This window comes from Hemitrygon akajei, chromosome 5, assembly GCF_048418815.1.
Source record: "Hemitrygon akajei chromosome 5, sHemAka1.3, whole genome shotgun sequence".
Taxonomy (NCBI): domain Eukaryota; kingdom Metazoa; phylum Chordata; class Chondrichthyes; order Myliobatiformes; family Dasyatidae; genus Hemitrygon; species Hemitrygon akajei.
Genome location: NC_133128.1, coordinates 1,360,881 through 1,380,703, shown reverse-complemented (window position 1 = coordinate 1,380,703; position 19,823 = coordinate 1,360,881). Strand labels below are relative to the sequence as shown.

The 19,823-nt window shown below is 49.4% G+C and overlaps 1 protein-coding gene across 1 annotated transcript in view; it reads left to right on the top strand.

Moving 5' to 3' along the window:
- Positions 1-19,823, top strand: part of LOC140727445 (ubiquitin-associated and SH3 domain-containing protein A-like) — a 129,016-nt gene that overhangs the window by 39,039 nt on the left and 70,154 nt on the right. Inside the window, exon 3 of the mRNA XM_073044746.1 lies at positions 18,990-19,176. Within this exon, the coding sequence (XP_072900847.1) occupies positions 18,990-19,176 (187 nt within the window). The remainder of the gene's footprint in view (positions 1-18,989; positions 19,177-19,823) is intronic.

Here is a 19,823-nt window from a genome sequence, read left to right as displayed (position 1 = left end):
CAGAGATGGGTTACAGGTTCACTCACAGTGACGGGTTACAGGTTCACTCACACTGACGGGTTGCAGGTTCACTCACTGACTGGTTACAGGTTCACTCACACTGATGGGTTACAGGTTCACTCAGTTTACAGGTTAGAGGTTACAGGCCTGTGGAAAGTGGCCAGTGAGTGAGTGGGCCAGTGAAGGAGTGGAAATTTGAGGCTTTGACTCAAGAGGCTTCAACAAGAAGAGGCAGAGGACAAGTTTGTTCCCAGTTAGTCTTTACAATGCCTCCTGAGACGGTGATGTGCCTCTCCTGTAAAATGTGGCAGTCTTGGAGGAACTCCCCACTCCCGCAGTCACATCTGCCAGAAGTGCATGTGGCTGGGCGATCTGGAAGACTGTGTGAGGAATCTGGAGCAGCAGCTAGATGACCTTTGACTCATAAGGGAAAATGAGGCAGTCATAGATGAGAGCTATAGGGAGGTAGTCACAACTAGGCTGCCGGAAACAGGTCGTTGGGTGACAGTCCGAGGGGGGAAAGCGAAGGAGAGTAGACAGGTAGTGCAGAGCACCCCTGTAGCCATTCCCCTGAATAATAAGTTTACCGTCCTGGATGCTGTTGGTGAGGACGACCGACCAGGTGTGAGCCACGGTGGCAGGGCCTCTGGCACTGAGTCTGACCCTGTGGTGCAGAAGGATGGGACGGAGAAGAGGAGAGCTGTCGTCATTGGAGACTCTATAGTCAGGAGAGCAGACAGGAGATTTTGTGGATGTGAGAAGGACACCCGCATGGTTTGTTGCCTCCCAGGTGCCAGGGTCCGGGATGTCTCTGACCAGGTGCATGACATACTGTACGAGAAGGAAAGCAACCAGAAGTCGTGATACATGTTGGGACCAACGACATAGGCAGGAAGAGGGATGAGGTCTTGAAGTGTGAGTTTTGGGAACTAGGCAGAAGGCTGAAGAACAGGACCTCAAGGGTGGCGTTCTCAGGATTGCTGCCAGTGCTACGTGATAGTGATGGTAAGAATTGGAGGAGATGGCAGTTGAATGCGTGGCTGAGGAGCTGGTGAAGGGGGCAGGGTTTTAGATTTTTGGACCATTGGGATCTCTTCTGGGGAAGGTGGGACCTGTACAGATTGGATGGGTTGCACCTGAACTCGAGGGGGAGCAATATCCTTGCAGGTAGGTTTGTTAGCATGCTTCGGGAGGGTTTAAACTAATTTGCAAGGGGAATGGGACCCGGAGCGATAGAGCAGTGAAAGAAATGCATGGAGTAAAGCCAGATCTAACATATAGAGAGGCTTTGAGGAAAGAGAAGCAGAATAAAGGGTGTAAAGGTAGTAAGGTAGAAGGGCTAAAGTGTGTGTACTTCAATGCAAGAAGCATCAGGAACAAAGGTGATGAACTGAGAGCTTGGATACATACATGGAATTATGATGTAGTGGCCATTACAGAGACTTGGCTGGCACCAGGGCAGGAATGGATTCTCAATATTCCTGGATTTCAGTGCTTTAAAAGGGATAGAGATGGGGGAAAAGAGGAGGAGGGGTGGTATTACTAGTCAGGGATACTATTACAGCTACAGAAAGGGTGGTAATGTAGCGAGATCCTCTTTTGAGTCAGTATGGGTGGAAGTCAGGAACAGGAAGGGAGCAGTTACTCTACTGGGGGTATTCTATAGGCCCCCTGGTAGCAGCAGAGATACTGAGGAGCAGATTGGGAGGCAGATTTTGGAAAGGTGCAAAAATAACAGGGTTGTTATCATGGGTGACTTTAACTTCCCTAATATTGATTGGCACTTGATTAGTTCCGAGGGTTTAGATGGGGCAGAGTTGGTTAAGTGTGTCCAGGATGGATTCCTGTCACAGTATGTTGACAGGCCGACTAGGAGGAATGCCATACTAGATCTAGTGTTAGTTAACGAACCGGGTCAGGTCACAGATCTGTCAGTGGGTGAGCATCTGGGGGACAGTGATCACCGCTCCCTGGCCTTTAACATTATCATGGAAAAGGATAGAATCAGAGAGGACAGGAACATTTTTAATTGGGGAAAGGCAAATTATGAGGCTATAAGGCTAGAACTTGTGGGTGTGAATTGGGATGATGTTTTTGCAGGGAAATGTACTATGGAAATGTGGTCAATGTTTAGGGATCTCTTGCAGGATGTTAGGGATACATTTGTCCCGGTGAGGAAGATAAAAAATGGTAGGGTGAAGGAACCATGGGTGACAAGTGAGGTGGAAAATCTAGTCAGGTGGAAGAAGGCAGCATACATGAGGTTTAGGAAGCAAGGATCAGATGGGTCTATTGAGGAATATAGGGTAGCAAGAAAGGAGCTTAAGAAGGGGCTGAGAAGAGCAAGAAGGGGGCATGAGAAGGCCTTGGCGAGTAGGGTAAAGGAAAACCCCAAGGCATTCTTCAATTATGTGAAGAACAAAAGGATGACAGGAGTAAAGGTAGGACCAATTAGAGATAAAAGTGGGAAGATGTGCCTGGAGGCTGTGGAAGTGATCGAGGTCCTCAATGAATACTTCTCTTCAGTATTCACCACTGAGAGGGAACTTGATGACGGTGAGGACCATATGAGTGAAGTTGATGTTCTGGAGCATGTTGATATTAAGGGAGAGGAGGCGTTGGAGTTGTTATAATACATTAGGATGGATAAGTCCCCGGGTCCTGACAGAATAATCCCCAGGCTGCTCCATGAGGCGAGGGAAGAGATTGCTGAGCCGCTGGCTAGGATCTTTATGTCCTCATTGTCCACGAGAATGGTACCGGAGGATTGGAGGGAGGCAAATGTTGTTCCCTTGTTCAAAAAAGGTAGTAGGGATACTCCAGGTAATTATAGACCAGTGAGCCTTACATCTGTAGTGGGAAAGCTGTTGGAAAAGATTCTTAGAGATAGGATCTATGGGCATTTAGAGAATCATGGTCTGATCAGGGACAGTCAGCATGGCTTTGTGAAGGGCAGATCGTGCCTAACAAGCCTGATAGAGTTCTTTGAGGAGGTGACCAGACATATAGATGAGGGTAGTGCAGTGGATGTGATCTACATGGATTTTAGTAAGGCATTTGACAAGGTTCCATATGGTAGGCTTATTCAGAAAGTCAGAAGGCATGGGATCCAGGGAAGTTTGGCCAGGTGGATTCAGAATTGGCTTGCTTTTAGAAGGCAGAGGGTCGTGGTGGAGGGAGTACATTCAGATTGGAGGGTTGTGACTAGTGGTGTCCCACAAGGATCTGTTCTGGGACCTCTACTTTTTGTGATTTTTATTAACGACCTGGATGTGGGGGTAGAAGGGTGGGTTGGCAAGTTTGCAGACGACACAAAGGTTGGTAGTTTGTAGATAGTGTAGAGGATTGTTGAAGATTGCAGAGAGACATTGATAGGATGCAGAAGTGGGCTGAAAAGTGGCAGATGGAGTTCAACCCAGAGAAGTGTGAGGTGGTACACTTTGGAAGGACAAACTCCAAGGCAGAGTACAAAGTAAATGGCAGAATACTTGGTAGTGTGGAGGAGCAGAGGGATCTGGGGGTACATGTCCCCAGATCCCTGAAAGTTGCCTCACAGGTAGATAGGGTAGTTAAGAAATCTTATGGGATGTTACCTTTCATGAGTCGAGGGATAGAGTTTAAGAGATGCAATGTAATGATGCAGCTCTACAAAACTCTAGCTAGGCCACACTTGGAGTACTGTGTCCAGTTCTGGCCGCCTCACTATAGGAAGGATGTGGAAGCATTGGAAAGGGTACAGAGGAGATTTACCAGGATGCTGCCTGGTTTAGAGGGTATGGATTATGATCAGAGATTAAGGGAGCTAGGGCTTTACTCTTTGGAGAGAAGGAGGATGAGAGGAGACATGATAGAGGTGTACAAGATATTAAGAGGAATAGACAGAGTGGACAGCCAGCGTCTCTTCCCCAGGGCACCACTGCTCAGTACAAGAGGACAAGGCTTTAAGGTAAGGGGAGAGAAGTTTAAGGGGGATATTAGAGGAAGGTTTTTCACTGAGAGAGTGGTTAGTGCATGGAATGCACTGCCTGAGTCAGTGGTGGAAGCAGATACACTAGTGAAGTTTAAGAGACTACTAGACAGGTATATGGAGGAATTTAAGGTGGGGGGGTTATATGGGAGGCAGGGTTTGAGGGTTGGCACAACATTGTGGGCCAAAGAGCCTGTAATGTGCTATACTATTCTATGTTCTATGTTCTATCTTCACTCACAGTGACGGGTTACAGGTTCACACCCAGTAACGGGTTACAGGTTCACTCACAGTGACGGGTTACAGGTTCACTCACAGTGACAGGTTACAGGTTCCCACACAGTGACAGGTTACAGGTTCACTCACAGTGACGGGATACAGGTTCACTCATTGACAGGTTACAGTTTCAATCACAGTGACAGGTTACTGGTTCACTCACAGAGACAGGTTACAGGTTCACTCTCAGTGACAGGTTACTGGTTCACTCACAGTGACGTGTTACAGGTTCAATTAGAGTGACAGGTTACAGGTTCACACCCAGTGACGGGTTACAAGTTCACTCACACTGACGGGTTACAGGTTCACACCCAGAGTGTTACATGTTCACACCCAGTGACGGGTTACAAGTTCACTCACACTGACAGGTTACAGGTTCACTGACAGTAACGGGTTACAGGTTTACTCACACTGATGGGTTACAGGTTCACTCACAGTGACAGGTTACAGGTTCACTCACAGCGATGGGTTACTGGTTCACTCACACTGACGGGTTACAGGTTCACACCCAGAGTGTTACAAGTTCACACCCAGTGACGAGTTACAGGTTCACTCACTGACAGGTTACAGGTTCACTCACACTGACGGGTTACAGGTTCACACCCAGAGTGTTACAAGTTCACACCCAGTGACAGATTACAGGTTCACTCACAGTGACGGGTTACAGGTTCACTCACACTGACGGGTTACAGGTTCACACCCAGAGTGTTACAAGTTCACACCCAGTGACGAGTTACAGGTTCACTCACTGACAGGTTACAGGTTCACTCACACTGACGGGTTACAGGTTCACACCCAGAGTGTTACAAGTTCACACCCAGTGGCGGATTACAGGTTCACTCACAGTGACGGGTTACAGGTTCACTCACAGTGACGGGTTACAGGTTCACTCACTGACAGTGACGGATTACAGGTTCACACCCAGTGATGGGTTACAGGTTCACTCACACTGACGGGTTACAGGTTCACACCCAGTGATGAGTTGCAGGTTCACTCACAGTGATGGGTTACAGGTTCACACCCAGTGATGGGTTACAGGTTCACTCACACTGACGGGTTACAAGTTCACACCCAGTGATGAGTTGCAGGTTCATTCACTGACAGGTTACAGGTTCACTCACAGTGATGGGTTACAGGTTCACTCACAGTGACGGGTTACAGGTTCACTCACTGACCGGTTACAGGTTCACTGACAGTGACGGATTACAGGTTCACACCCAGTGATGGTTTACAAGTTCACTCACAGTGATGTCTTACAGGTTCACTCACTGACAGGTTACAGGTTCACTGACAGTGACAGATTACAGGTTCACTCCCAGTGACGGATTACAGGTTCACTCACAGTGACGAGTTACAGGTTCACTCACAGTGACGGGTTACAGGTTCACTCACTGACAGGTTACAGGTTCACTCACAGTGACGGGTTACAGGTTCACTGACAGTGAGGGGTTGCAGGTTCACACCCAGTGATGGTTTACAAGTTCACTCACAGTGATGTGTTACAGGTTCACTCACAGTGACAGGTTACAGGTTCAAACCCAGTGACGGGTTATAGGTTCACACCCTGTGATGGGTTACAGGTTCACTCACAGTGTTGGGTTGCAGGTTCACTCACAGTGATGGGTTGCAGGTTCACTCACAGTGACAGGTAACAGGTTCACTCACAGGGACAGGTTACAGGTTTGTGATGAGATCTGAAGGATTATTCAATATGGACTGTTCCTTTAAAAAGAGAGAGAGCATGTGTGCTAATTCAGAGAGGGAGAGAGAGAGCAATAAACAGCCCATAGGTTGCCTTGGAAACAGCAACAAAGAGCTCTATGCTGTATAGCTGGTGTTCAGCAGTTGTAGAATATATACAAGGTCAATTGGCTTTGTAGTCAGACACACTGGACACACAGAGAAACACAGAAGACACTGATGAAATTGACACTGGATGAGCTTTGTGTGCCCACTGCAAGGGTGGAAAAGGGGTGATCAGTGGGATGCTGTCAGTGTGTTTAACCCTTGCCTGGGTTGATAGCTTCAACACGTGAAAACGGCATTCTCTTTTGTGCAGTCACAGGCGGTGACTTTAACAAGACTTCAGGAGCAGGAGAACGATGTGGATGATTCAATGGCATCAGCACTGGGAAGACAAATTAGAAGTCATGTCAAGTCAAGTCATTTTTTATTGTCATTTCGATCATAACTGCTGGTACAGTACACAGTAAAAATGAGACAATGTTTTTCAGGACCATGGTGCTACATGAACAATACAAAAACTACACTGAACTACATAAACCAACACAAAAACTACACTAGACTACAGTCCTACCCTGGACTGCATAAAGTACACAGAACAGTGCAAGCATTACAATAAATAATAAACAAGATGATAGGCACAGCAGAGGGCAGTAGGTTGGTAGTCTGATGGCTTGGGGGAAAACCTGCTACATAAATAAACAGCTGAATGGCGGCGTCCAGGATTCCATCTATTTCTGTACTCCCACCGAGTATTTTGCTGCCACAGATGTAGTCCAATTTAATGTCCATTGGAGAGCAGAATGGACGGGAGAGCCAGCCAGTTAGGGCTTGCTTTTTCCCTGGCACGGACTCCTGCCTGCTCACCTCACTTCCACTTCCTCACACACCGCTTACAATGTCCCCACCTCTGGCCACCGGCATGAGGCGACTCCGAGGACTGCAGGCTCTCCAATGTCTGCTCTCTCTCTCTCTCTCCTCAATCTACTCAATTCAATATCACAAACTGAACTGACTTCATACTTATACCATCATAAGACAGTATCATTTATCACCTGAGCGGGGAGAAGTTTGGTAACTTTATTTACTCACTTATATATGTATATACTCCGCTAACCTGTTTTGCCTTATCTTGTTTTATATTACATTATGTAGTTACTAATAAAATAGTGCTTTTAACAGAATACTTGGACTCCAGGTGTGTTCCATTTCTGCTGGTCCTTTTTAACCCGTTACAGGGTATGTAACAAAATTGGGGGCTCGTCCGGGATATGAACTAATTGGTGGGAGCTATTCTGAAATTTTGGGGGCTTGTTGATTGACTGATTATCGATCTTATTGGCTAATCTTCTATTGATTGGCTCGTGTGTGGAAAACAGCAGAAATGGAGGTTAATAAGTTTCTGGTGGAATCAACCCCTGAAGCATTGGATGATGCTAAAGGGATGTGCTGTTGAGAATTGCTCATAAGTTAAAACTTAAGGTGACCTCGAGAATGAAGAAGGCTCAGTTGCAAATGATAATAGCTCAGTATTATATATCTAAGAGAAAGTTCGAAGGGGAAGTGCTGGAAATGTTTGCTGAAGGTAAAGTATTTACTGAGGCTGAGGAGGCAAAAACGAAGTGTGAGCATGAGTTGCAATTAAAACAGCTCGAGGCTGATGAAGCAGCAAAGCAGAGGGAACATGAGGCTAGAGAGACAGAGAAACAGAGAGAGTTCAAGAGGGAGAAATTTAGGTACTTTAATCGTTGGTGTATCTCAGAAGGGATAACTGAGGGTCTGGATGGCTTGAGAAAGCTGGTCTTGATTGACGACTTTAAGAGGTGCGGTCCCATTTAATTTTGTTACATACCCCGTAGTGGGTTAAAAAGGACCAACAGAAATGGAACACACCTGGAGTCTGAGTCTTCTATTAAAAACACTATTTTATTAGTATCTACGAAATAAGGTAATAAAGTAATATAAAACAGGATAAGGCAAAACAGGTTAGCAGAGTATATACATATATGGACAGGAAAGGAATGGAGGGTTATGGGCTGAGTGCAGGTCAGCGGGACTAGGTGAGAGTAAGCGTTTAGCATGGACTAGAAGGGCCGAGATGGCCTGTTTCCGTGCTGTAATTGTTATATGGTTATATAAGTGAGTAAATAAAGTTCCCAAACTTCTCTCTATTCTCTCTACTCAAGTGATAAATGATATAGTCTTACGATGGTATAGGAATGAAGTCAGTTCAGTTCGTGATATTGAGTTGAGTAGATTGAGGAGAGAGGGAGAGCAAGAAGTGATTTGTTTTCCAAGTAAGCAGATGCTGTCGATTCTTCCACGTCGTCCTCCGAAGTCCTGTTGAAGTCACCGACTATGACCACACAAAAGAGAGTGCCGTCTTCATGCGGTGAAGCTATCAACCCAGGCAAGGGTTAAACACACTGATAGCTTCCCACCGGTCACCCAATTTCCACACTGCGAGCAAAACCCATCCCTTTGTGGGCACACAAAGCTCATCCAGTGTCAGTTTCATCAGTGTCTTCCATGTGTCTCTGTGTGTCCGGTGTGTCTGATTACAAAGCCAATTGACCCTGTATCTATTCCACAACTGCTGAACGCCAGCTGTCCATCATACAGCTCCACCTTGCCATTTCCAAGCAACCCATGGGCTGTTAGTTGCTCTCTCTCTCTCTCTCTCTCCCTCTCCTCTCTCTCTCTCTCTCTCTCTCTCTCTCTCTCTCTCTCTCTCTCTCTCTCTCTCTCTCTCTCTCTCTCTCTCTCTCTCTCTCTCTCTCTCTCTCTCTCTCTCTCTCTCTCTCTTTTTAAAGGAACAGTCCATATTGAATAATCCTTCAGATCTCATCACAAGTTCACTCACAGTGACAGGTTACAGGTTCACACCCAGTGATGGGTTACAGGTTCACTCACAGTGATTGGTTACAGGTTCACTCACAGTGACGGAGTACAGGTTCACTCACAGTGACCGGTTACAAGTTCACACCCAGTGACAAGTTACAGGTTCACTCACAGTGATGGGTTACAGGTTCACTCACAGTGACCGGTTACAGGTTCACTCCCAGTGACCGGTTACAGGTTCACTCCCAGTGACGGGTTACAGGTGCACTCACAGTGACGGGGTACAGGTTCACTCCCAGTGACGGGGTACAGGTTCACTCACAGTGACTGGTTACAGGTTCACTCCCAGTGACGGGTTACAGGTGCACTCACAGTGACGGGGTACAGGTTCACTCCCAGTGATGGGTTACAGGTGCACTCACAGTGACGGGGTACAGGTTCACTCCCAGTGACGGGGTACAGGTTCACTCACAGTGACGGGGTACAGGTTCACACCCAGTGATGGGTTACAGGTTCACTCACAGTGATGGGTTACAGGTTCACTCCCAGTGACAGGTTACAGGTGCACTCACAGTGACGGGGTACAGGTTCACTCCCAGTGACGGGGTACAGGTTCACTCACAGTGACGGGGTACAGGTTCACACCCAGTGATGGGTTACAGGTTCACTCACAGTGATGGATTACAGGTTCACTCACAGTGACCGGTTACAAGTTCACACCCAGTGACAGGTTACAGGTTCACTCACAGTGATGGGTTACAGGTTCACTCACAGTGACCGGTTACAGGTTCACTCCCAGTGATGGGTTACAGGTGCACTCACAGTGATGGGGTACAGGTTCACTCACAGTGACGGGGTACAGGTTCACTCCCAGTGACCGGTTACAGGTTCACACCCAGTGACGGGTTACAGGTTCACTCCCAGTGACCGGTTACTGGTTTACACCCAGTGATGGATTACAGGTTCACTCACACTGATGGGTTACAGGCCACTCCCAGTGATGGGTTACAAGTTCACTTCCAGTGATGGGTTACAGGTTCACTCCCAGTGATGGGTTACAGGTGCACTCACAGTGACGGGGTACAGGTTCACTCCCAGTGACGGGGTACAGGTTCACTCACAGTGACGGGGTACAGGTTCACACCCAGTGATGGGTTACAGGTTCACTCACAGTGACCGGTTACAGGTTCACTCCCAGTGACGGGTTACAGGTGCACTCACAGTGACGGGGTACAGGTTCACTCACAGTGACGGGGTACAGGTTCACTCCCAGTGACCGGTTACAGGTTCACACCCAGTGACGGGTTACAGGTTCACTCCCAGTGACCGGTTACTGGTTTACACCCAGTGATGGATTACAGGTTCACTCACACTGATGGGTTACAGGCCACTCCCAGTGATGGGTTACAAGTTCACTTCCAGTGATGGGTTACAGGTTCACTCCCAGTGATGGGTTACAGGTGCACTCACAGTGACGGGGTACAGGTTCACTCCCAGTGACGGGGTACAGGTTCACTCACAGTGACGGGGTACAGGTTCACTCACAGTGACGGGGTACAGGTTCACACCCAGTGATGGGTTACAGGTTCACTCACAGTGATGGGTTACAGGTTCACTCACAGTGACTGGTTACAAGTTCACACCCAGTGACAGGTTACAGGTTCACTCACAGTGATGGGTTACAGGTTCACTCACAGTGACCGGTTACAGGTTCACTCCCAGTGACCGGTTACTGGTTTACACCCAGTGATGGATTACAGGTTCACTCACACTGATGGGTTACAGGCCACTCCCAGTGATGGGTTACAAGTTCACTTCCAGTGATGGGTTACAGGTCCACTCCCAGTAGTGGGTTTCAGCCTCACTCCCAGTGGTGGGTTACAGCCTCACTCCCAGTGATGGGTAACAGGTTCACTCCCAGTGACGGGTTACATGTTCACTCACACTGATGGGTTACAGGTTCATTCCCAGTGATGGGTTACAGGTTCACTCACAGTGACGGGGTACAGGTTCACACCCAGTGATGGGTTACAGGTTCACTCACAGTGATGGGTTACAGGTTCACTCCCAGTGATGGGTTACAGGTGAACTCACAGTGACGGGGTACAGGTTCACTCCCAGTGACGGGGTACAGGTTCACTCACAGTGACGGGGTACAGGTTCACACCCAGTGATGGGTTACAGGTTCACTCACAGTGATGGGTTACAGGTTCACTCACAGTGACTGGTTACAAGTTCACACCCAGTGACAGGTTACAGGTTCACTCACAGTGATGGGTTACAGGTTCACTCACAGTGACCGGTTACAGGTTCACTCCCAGTGACCGGTTACTGGTTTACACCCAGTGATGGATTACAGGTTCACTCACACTGATGGGTTACAGGCCACTCCCAGTGATGGGTTACAAGTTCACTTCCAGTGATGGGTTACAGGTTCACTCCCAGTAGTGGGTTTCAGCCTCACTCCCAGTGGTGGGTTACAGCCTCACTCCCAGTGATGAGTAACAGGTTCACTCCCAGTGACGGGTTACATGTTCACTCACACTGATGGGTTACAGGTTCATTCCCAGTGATGGGTTACAGGTTCACTCCCAGTAGCAGGTTACAGCCACACTCCCAGTGATGGGTTACAGCCTCACTCACACTGATAGGTTACATGTTCAATCCCAGTGATGGATTACAGGTTCACTCACAGTGATGGGTTACAGGCCACTCCCGGTGGTGGGTAACAGGTTCACTCCCAGTGACGGGTTACATGTTCACTCACACTGACGGGTTACAGGTTCATTCCCAGTGATGGGTTACAGGTTCACTCCCAGTAGCGGGTTTCAGCCTCACTCCCAGTGATGGGTTACAGCCTCACTCCCAGTGACGGGTAACAGGTTCACTCCCAGTGACGGGTTACAGGCTCATTCCCAGTGATGGATTACAGGTTCACTCACACAGACAGGTTACAGGTTCACTCCCAGTGACGGGTAACAGGTTCACTCACACTGATAGGTTACAGGTTCACTCCCAGTGATGGATTACAGGGTCACTCACACAGACAGGTTACAGGTTCACTCCCAGTGACGGGTAACAGGTTCACTCACACTGATAGGTTTCAGCCTCACTCCCAGTGATGGGTTACAGCCTCACTGCCAGTGATGGATAACAGGTTCACTCCCAGTGACAGGTTACATGTTCACTCACACTGACAGGTTACAGGTTCATTCCCAGTGATAGGTTACAGGATCACTCCCAGTGACGGGTAACAGGTTCACTCACACTGATAGGTTACAGGTTCACTCCCAGTGATGGGTTAGAGGTTCACTTCCAGTAACAGGATACAACCTCACTCCCAGTGACAGGTTACAGCCTCACTCCCAGTGACGGGTTACAGCCTCACTCCCAGTGACGGGTAACAGGTTCACTCACACTGACAGGTTACTGGTTTACACCCAGTGATGGATTACAGGTTCACTCACACTGATGGGTTACAGGCCACTCCCAGTGATGGGTTACAAGTTCACTTCCAGTGATGGGTTACAGGTTCACTCCCAGTGACGGGTTACAGGTGCACTCACAGTGACGGGGTACAGGTTCACTCCCAGTGACGGGGTACAGGTTCACTCACAGTGACGGGGTACAGGTTCACACCCAGTGATGGGTTACAGGTTCACTCACAGTGATGGGTTACAGGTTCACTCCCAGTGACGGGTTACAGGTGCACTCACAGTGACAGGGTACAGGTTCACTCCCAGTGACGGGGTACAGGTTCACTCACAGTGACGGGGTACAGGTTCACACCCAGTGATGGGTTACAGGTTCACTCACAGTGATGGGTTACAGGTTCACTCCCAGTGACGGGTTACAGGTTCACTCCCAGTGACCGGTTACTGGTTTACACCCAGTGATGGATTACAGGTTCACTCACACTGATGGGTTACAGGCCACTCCCAGTGACGGGTTACAGGTGCACTCACAGTGACGGGGTACAGGTTCACTCCCAGTGACGGGGTACAGGTTCACTCACAGTGACGGGGTACAGGTTCACACCCAGTGATGGGTTACAGGTTCACTCACAGTGATGGGTTACAGGTTCACTCCCAGTGACGGGTTACAGGTGCACTCACAGTGACGGGGTACAGGTTCACTCCCAGTGACGGGGTACAGGTTCACTCACAGTGACGGGGTACAGGTTCACACCCAGTGATGGGTTACAGGTTCACTCACAGTGATGGGTTACAGGTTCACTCACAGTGACTGGTTACAAGTTCACACCCAGTGACAGGTTACAGGTTCACTCACAGTGATGGGTTACAGGTTCACTCACAGTGACCGGTTACAGGTTCACTCCCAGTGACCGGTTACTGGTTTACACCCAGTGATGGATTACAGGTTCACTCACACTGATGGGTTACAGGCCACTCCCAGTGATGGGTTACAAGTTCACTTCCAGTGATGGGTTACAGGTCCACTCCCAGTAGTGGGTTTCAGCCTCACTCCCAGTGGTGGGTTACAGCCTCACTCCCAGTGATGGGTAACAGGTTCACTCCCAGTGACGGGTTACATGTTCACTCACACTGATGGGTTACAGGTTCATTCCCAGTGATGGGTTACAGGTTCACTCACAGTGACGGGGTACAGGTTCACACCCAGTGATGGGTTACAGGTTCACTCACAGTGATGGGTTACAGGTTCACTCCCAGTGATGGGTTACAGGTGCACTCACAGTGACGGGGTACAGGTTCACTCCCAGTGACGGGATACAGGTTCACTCACAGTGACGGGGTACAGGTTCACACCCAGTGATGGGTTACAGGTTCACTCACAGTGATGGGTTACAGGTTCACTCACAGTGACTGGTTACAAGTTCACACCCAGTGACAGGTTACAGGTTCACTCACAGTGATGGGTTACAGGTTCACTCACAGTGACCGGTTACAGGTTCACTCCCAGTGACCGGTTACTGGTTTACACCCAGTGATGGATTACAGGTTCACTCACACTGATGGGTTACAGGCCACTCCCAGTGATGGGTTACAAGTTCACTTCCAGTGATGGGTTACAGGTTCACTCCCAGTAGTGGGTTTCAGCCTCACTCCCAGTGGTGGGTTACAGCCTCACTCCCAGTGATGGGTAACAGGTTCACTCCCAGTGACGGGTTACATGTTCACTCACACTGATGGGTTACAGGTTCATTCCCAGTGATGGGTTACAGGTTCACTCACAGTAGCAGGTTGCAGCCTCACTCCCAGTGACGGGTAACAGGTTCACTCACACTGATAGGTTACAGGTTCAATCCCAGTGATGGATTACAGGTTCACTCACAGTGATGGGTTACAGGCCACTCCCGGTGGTGGGTAACAGGTTCACTCCCAGTGACGGGTTACATGTTCACTCACACTGACGGGTTACAGGTTCATTCCCAGTGATGGGTTACAGGTTCACTCCCAGTAGCGGGTTTCAGCCTCACTCCCAGTGATGGGTTACAGCCTCACTCCCAGTGACGGGTAACAGGTTCACTCCCAGTGACGGGTTACAGGCTCATTCCCAGTGATGGATTACAGGTTCACTCACACAGACAGGTTACAGGTTCACTCCCAGTGATGGGTAACAGGTTCACTCACACTGATAGGTTACAGGTTCACTCCCAGTGATGGATTACAGGGTCACTCACACAGACAGGTTACAGGTTCACTAACCAGTGACGGGTAACAGGTTCACTCACACTGATAGGTTTCAGCCTCACTCCCAGTGATGGGTTACAGCCTCACTGCCAGTGATGGATAACAGGTTCACTCCCAGTGACAGGTTACATGTTCACTCACACTGACAGGTTACAGGTTCATTCCCAGTGATAGGTTACAGGATCACTCCCAGTGACGGGTAACAGGTTCACTCACACTGATAGGTTACAGGTTCACTCCCAGTGATGGGTTACAGGTTCACTCCCAGTAACAGGATACAACCTCACTCCCAGTGACAGGTTACAGCCTCACTCCCAGTGACGGGTTACAGCCTCACTCCCAGTGACGGGTAACAGGTTCACTCACACTGACAGGTTACAGGTTCACTCCCAGTGATGGGTTACAGGTTCACTCACACTGACAGGTTACAGGTTCACTCCCAGTGACGGGTAACAGGTTCACTCCCAGTGACGGGTTACAGGTTCACTCACACTGATGGGTTACAGGCCACTCCCGGTGATGGGTTACAAGTTCACTTCCAGTGATGGGTTACAGGTTCACTCCCAGTAGCGGGTTTCAGCCTCACTCCCAGTGGTGGGTTACAGCCTCACTCCCAGTGATGGGTAACAGGTTTACTCCCAGTGACGGGTTACATGTTCACTCACACTGACGGGTTACAGGTTCACTCCCAGTAACAGGATACAACCTCACTCCCAGTGACGGGTTACAGCCTCACTCCCGGTGACGGGTTACAACCTCACTCCCAGTGATGGGTTACACCTCACTCCCAGTGATGGATTACAGGTTCACTCACACAGACAGGTTACAGGTTCACTCCCAGTAGCGGGTTTCAGCCTCACTCCCAGTGATGGGTTACAGCCTCACTGCCAGTGATGGGTAACAGGTTCACTCCCAGTGACGGGTTACATGTTCACTCACACTGACAGGTTACAGGTTCGTTCCCAGTGATGGGTTACAGGATCACTCCCAGTGATGGGTTACAGGTTCACTCCCAGTAACAGGATACAACCTCAATCCCAGTGACGGGTTACAGCTTCACTCCAAGTGACGGGTAACAGGTTCACTCACACTGATAGGTTACAGGTTCACTCCCAGTGATGGATTACAGGTTCACTCACACAGACAGGTTACAGGTTCACTCCCAGTAGCGGGTTTCAGCCTCACTCCCAGTGATGGGTTACAGCCTCACTCCCAGTGACGGGTAACAGGTTCACTCCCAGTGACGGGTTACAGGCTCATTCCCAGTGATGGATTACAGGTTCACTCACACAGACAGGTTACAGGTTCACTCCCAGTGACGGGTAACAGGTTCACTCACACTGATAGGTTACAGGTTCACTCCCAGTGATGGATTACAGGGTCACTGCCAGTGATGGATAACAGGTTCACTCCCAGTGACAGGTTACATGTTCACTCACACTGACAGGTTACAGGTTCATTCCCAGTGATAGGTTACAGGATCACTCCCAGTGACGGGTAACAGGTTCACTCACACTGATAGGTTACAGGTTCACTCCCAGTGATGGGTTACAGGTTCACTCCCAGTAACAGGATACAACCTCACTCCCAGTGACAGGTTACAGCCTCACTCCCAGTGACGGGTTACAGCCTCACTCCCAGTGACGGGTAACAGGTTCACTCACACTGACAGGTTACAGGTTCACTCCCAGTGATGGGTTACAGGTTCACTCACACTGACAGGTTACAGGTTCACTCCCAGTGACGGGTAACAGGTTCACTCCCAGTGACGGGTTACAGGTTCACTCACACTGATGGGTTACAGGCCACTCCCGGTGATGGGTTACAAGTTCACTTCCAGTGATGGGTTACAGGTTCACTCCCAGTAGCGGGTTTCAGCCTCACTCCCAGTGGTGGGTTACAGCCTCACTCCCAGTGACGGGTAACAGGTTTACTCCCAGTGACGGGTTACATGTTCACTCACACTGACGGGTTACAGGTTCACTCCCAGTAGCAATTTACAGCCTCACTCCCAGTGACGGGTAACAGGTTCACTCACACTGATAGGTTACAGGTTCACTCCCAGTGATGGATTACAGGTTCACTCCCAGTAACAGGATACAACCTCACTCCCAGTGACAGGTTACAGCCTCACTCCCGGTGACGGGTTACAACCTCACTCCCAGTGATGGGTTACACCTCACTCCCAGTGATGGATTACAGGTTCACTCACACAGACAGGTTACAGGTTCACTCCCAGTAGCGGGTTTCAGCCTCACTCCCAGTGATGGGTTACAGCCTCACTGCCAGTGATGGGTAACAGGTTCACTCCCAGTGACGGGTTACATGTTCACTCACACTGACAGGTTACAGGTTCGTTCCCAGTGATAGGTTACAGGATCACTCCCAGTAGCAGGTTACAGCCTCACTCCCAGTGACGGGTAACAGGTTCATTCACACTGATAGGTTACAGGTTCACTCCCAGTGATGGGTTACAGGTTCACTCCCAGTAACAGGATACAACCTCACTCCCAGTGACGGGTTACAGCCTCACTCCCAGTGACGGGTAACAGGTTCACTCACACTGATAGGTTACAGGTTCACTCCCAGTGATGGATTACAGGTTCACTCACACAGACAGGTTACAGGTTCACTCCCAGTAGCGGGTTTCAGCCTCACTCTCAGTGATGGGTTACAGCCTCACTCCCAGTGACGGGTAACAGGTTCACTCACACTGATAGGTTACAGGTTCATTCCCAGTGATAGGTTACAGCCTCACTCCCAGTGACGGGTTACAGCCTCACTCCCAGTGACGGGTAACAGGTTCACTCGCACTGATAGGTTACAGGTTCACTCCCAGTGATGGGTTACAGGTTTACTCCCAGTAACAGGATACAACCTCACCCCCAGTGACGGGTTACAGCCTCACTCCCAGTGACGGGTTACAGCCTCACTCCCAGTGACGGGTAACAGGTTCACTCACACTGACAGGTTACAGGTTCACTCCCAGTGATGGGTTATAGGTTCACAGTGACGGGTTACAGGTTCACTCCCAGTGATGGGTTACAGGTTCACACCCAGTGACGGGTAACTGGCTGACTCCCAGTAACAGGATACAGCCTCACTCCCACTGACAGATAACAGGCTCACTCCCAGTAACCAGATACAGCCTCACTCCCAGTGATGGGTTACAAGCTCACTCCCGGTGAAGGTTACTGTAGTAACTGAAGAACTACATGGATGTAGCAGACTATTGAAGAGTAAGTAACTCATTAACAGTTCTTACCAAAAAATGAGGTCACTATGTTATTGCAATGACTGAGGTGAGGGAAGGTGGTGGAGGAGTGGGTTGGGAAGGAAGGGGAGGACGAGGAATGAATGGAGGACAATGGGGATGTGATTTGATGTTGCTGTCCTGCTGGTTCATCTTCATGGTTCTCTCCACCTGCAGACTATAGATGGCAGGGGTGGTTTCCTGTCTGTGAACAGGCGGATGTGTGTGACTCCTCCCCCACTTCAGTTGTGGTGATTTTGCTACCTTCCTGTGACGACACCCTCTCCCCTAAGGCTCTGTTTCAGATACCACCACAGGATGATACATGCACCAGGTCTCCCTGATGGATTTGGCCCTCACTCAGTATCAGGGCAGCTGATACTGGGGCTCTGAGATTTCCTGAGCCCAACTCCCAGAAATGCCCAATGCCCCTGAGCAACTGCAGATCTCACTGCCAATCCCCACCCCTTAAAAACCTCATTGCCACAGTATGAACCCCTCACCATTTCTTTGTACAAAAGGGGGCCATGCTGTCCAACATGGTGCTTGGGTTGCTCCTGTTTCCCAGGACTGGTGGATGCGTCGACACTCTGCTAACAGCAACTTGAGGACCATCCACCATTGTCAGTGGCTCTGCCTTCTGCAGGAGGTCTGCCTGCTCACACTCCTCCTCAGCTGGATCACAGGATGCAGAACAAATGCCTCAGAGGCCCTCAGTAACCCCCTGAGCCCAGGCCCATCCTCCCTCTGAGGTGATCTCAGGCGTACACAATGATCTCCACAGGGCTGATCTCACTGTTCCCTCCTGAGCACCATGCTTCACCAAAACAGCAGCAAAACAAGCCATTCATCACCACAGCCCATGCTGTCCTCCCACCCCTCCTTCAAGCTGACTCCTCACACTTCCCTCACAACATCTCGTCCCTCTCCGGTGACAAAGACCATTCAGCCATTGTATGAGTTAGTATGGTCCACCTCAGAGGAACCTGAGAGGGAACTTCTTCACTCAGAGGGTGATGAGAGTGTGGAACGAGCTGGCAGTGGAAATGATGGATGCAGGTTAGATTTCAACATTTAAGAGAATTTTGGTTAGATACATGGATGGGAGGGATGCGGTCTGGGTTCAGGTTGATGGGTCTGGCCAGAATAAGTTTGGCAAATGTTTGTGCTGTGGTCATCTATAACTTCATGACACACATCACCTCCTGTAGACTCACAACAACAATGTCTCCAACAGGATTCTTGCGCATGAGAATGACCCGACCCGCAATGATCCCATTCCACAGGAGTATGTGGTGTATCTGTGTCCATCGGGTCCACTCTGGGCCAAGCTGACGGCATTCTGGGAAGAAACTGAGAAACAGTGCGGCAGGAACCAAGCTCACGAGGTCTTCCCACACATCAGCCTCTGCCATTTCTTCACAGTAAGGCCCAGCTCAATGGGGAAACGTGAGCCTTTAGTCCTGATAGAACCAGTGGATAAGGGACAGAGTGAGGAACTTTCCTCAGGCTCTGGACTCTTCCTGTATTGCTGTAGTGTCGTAGACTGGCCTTTTGGCTCATCTTGTCCATTAGACCGAGTGGTCTGTCTGAGCCGGTCCCATTTATCCGCATATCCCTTAAACTGTTCCAAACATGTACCTGTCCAAATGTCTTTTAAACATTATCATTGTACCCACATTCCCTGGAAGCTCAGTCTACTCAGACCATCAGACACAGAAGCAGAATTAGGTCATTCCGCCCATTAAGTCTGCTCCACCATTCCATCGTGGCTGATTTATTATCCCTCTCAACCCCATTCTCCTGCCTTCCTCCTGTAACCCTTGACAGCCTGACTGATAAAGAACCCGTTAACCTTCACTTTAAATACACCCAATGACCAGAGCCGTCTGTGGCAATGAATTTCACAGAATCACTACACGCTGGCTAAAGAAATTCCTCCTCATCTGTGTAAATTTGTACCCACCACCCCTCAGATCTCCTTTAACTCTTTCGCCTCTCGGTTTAAACCTGTGCCTCTATTCTAGACTGACCCAACATCAGACAAAGACTGTGACCTTCACAACTTTAT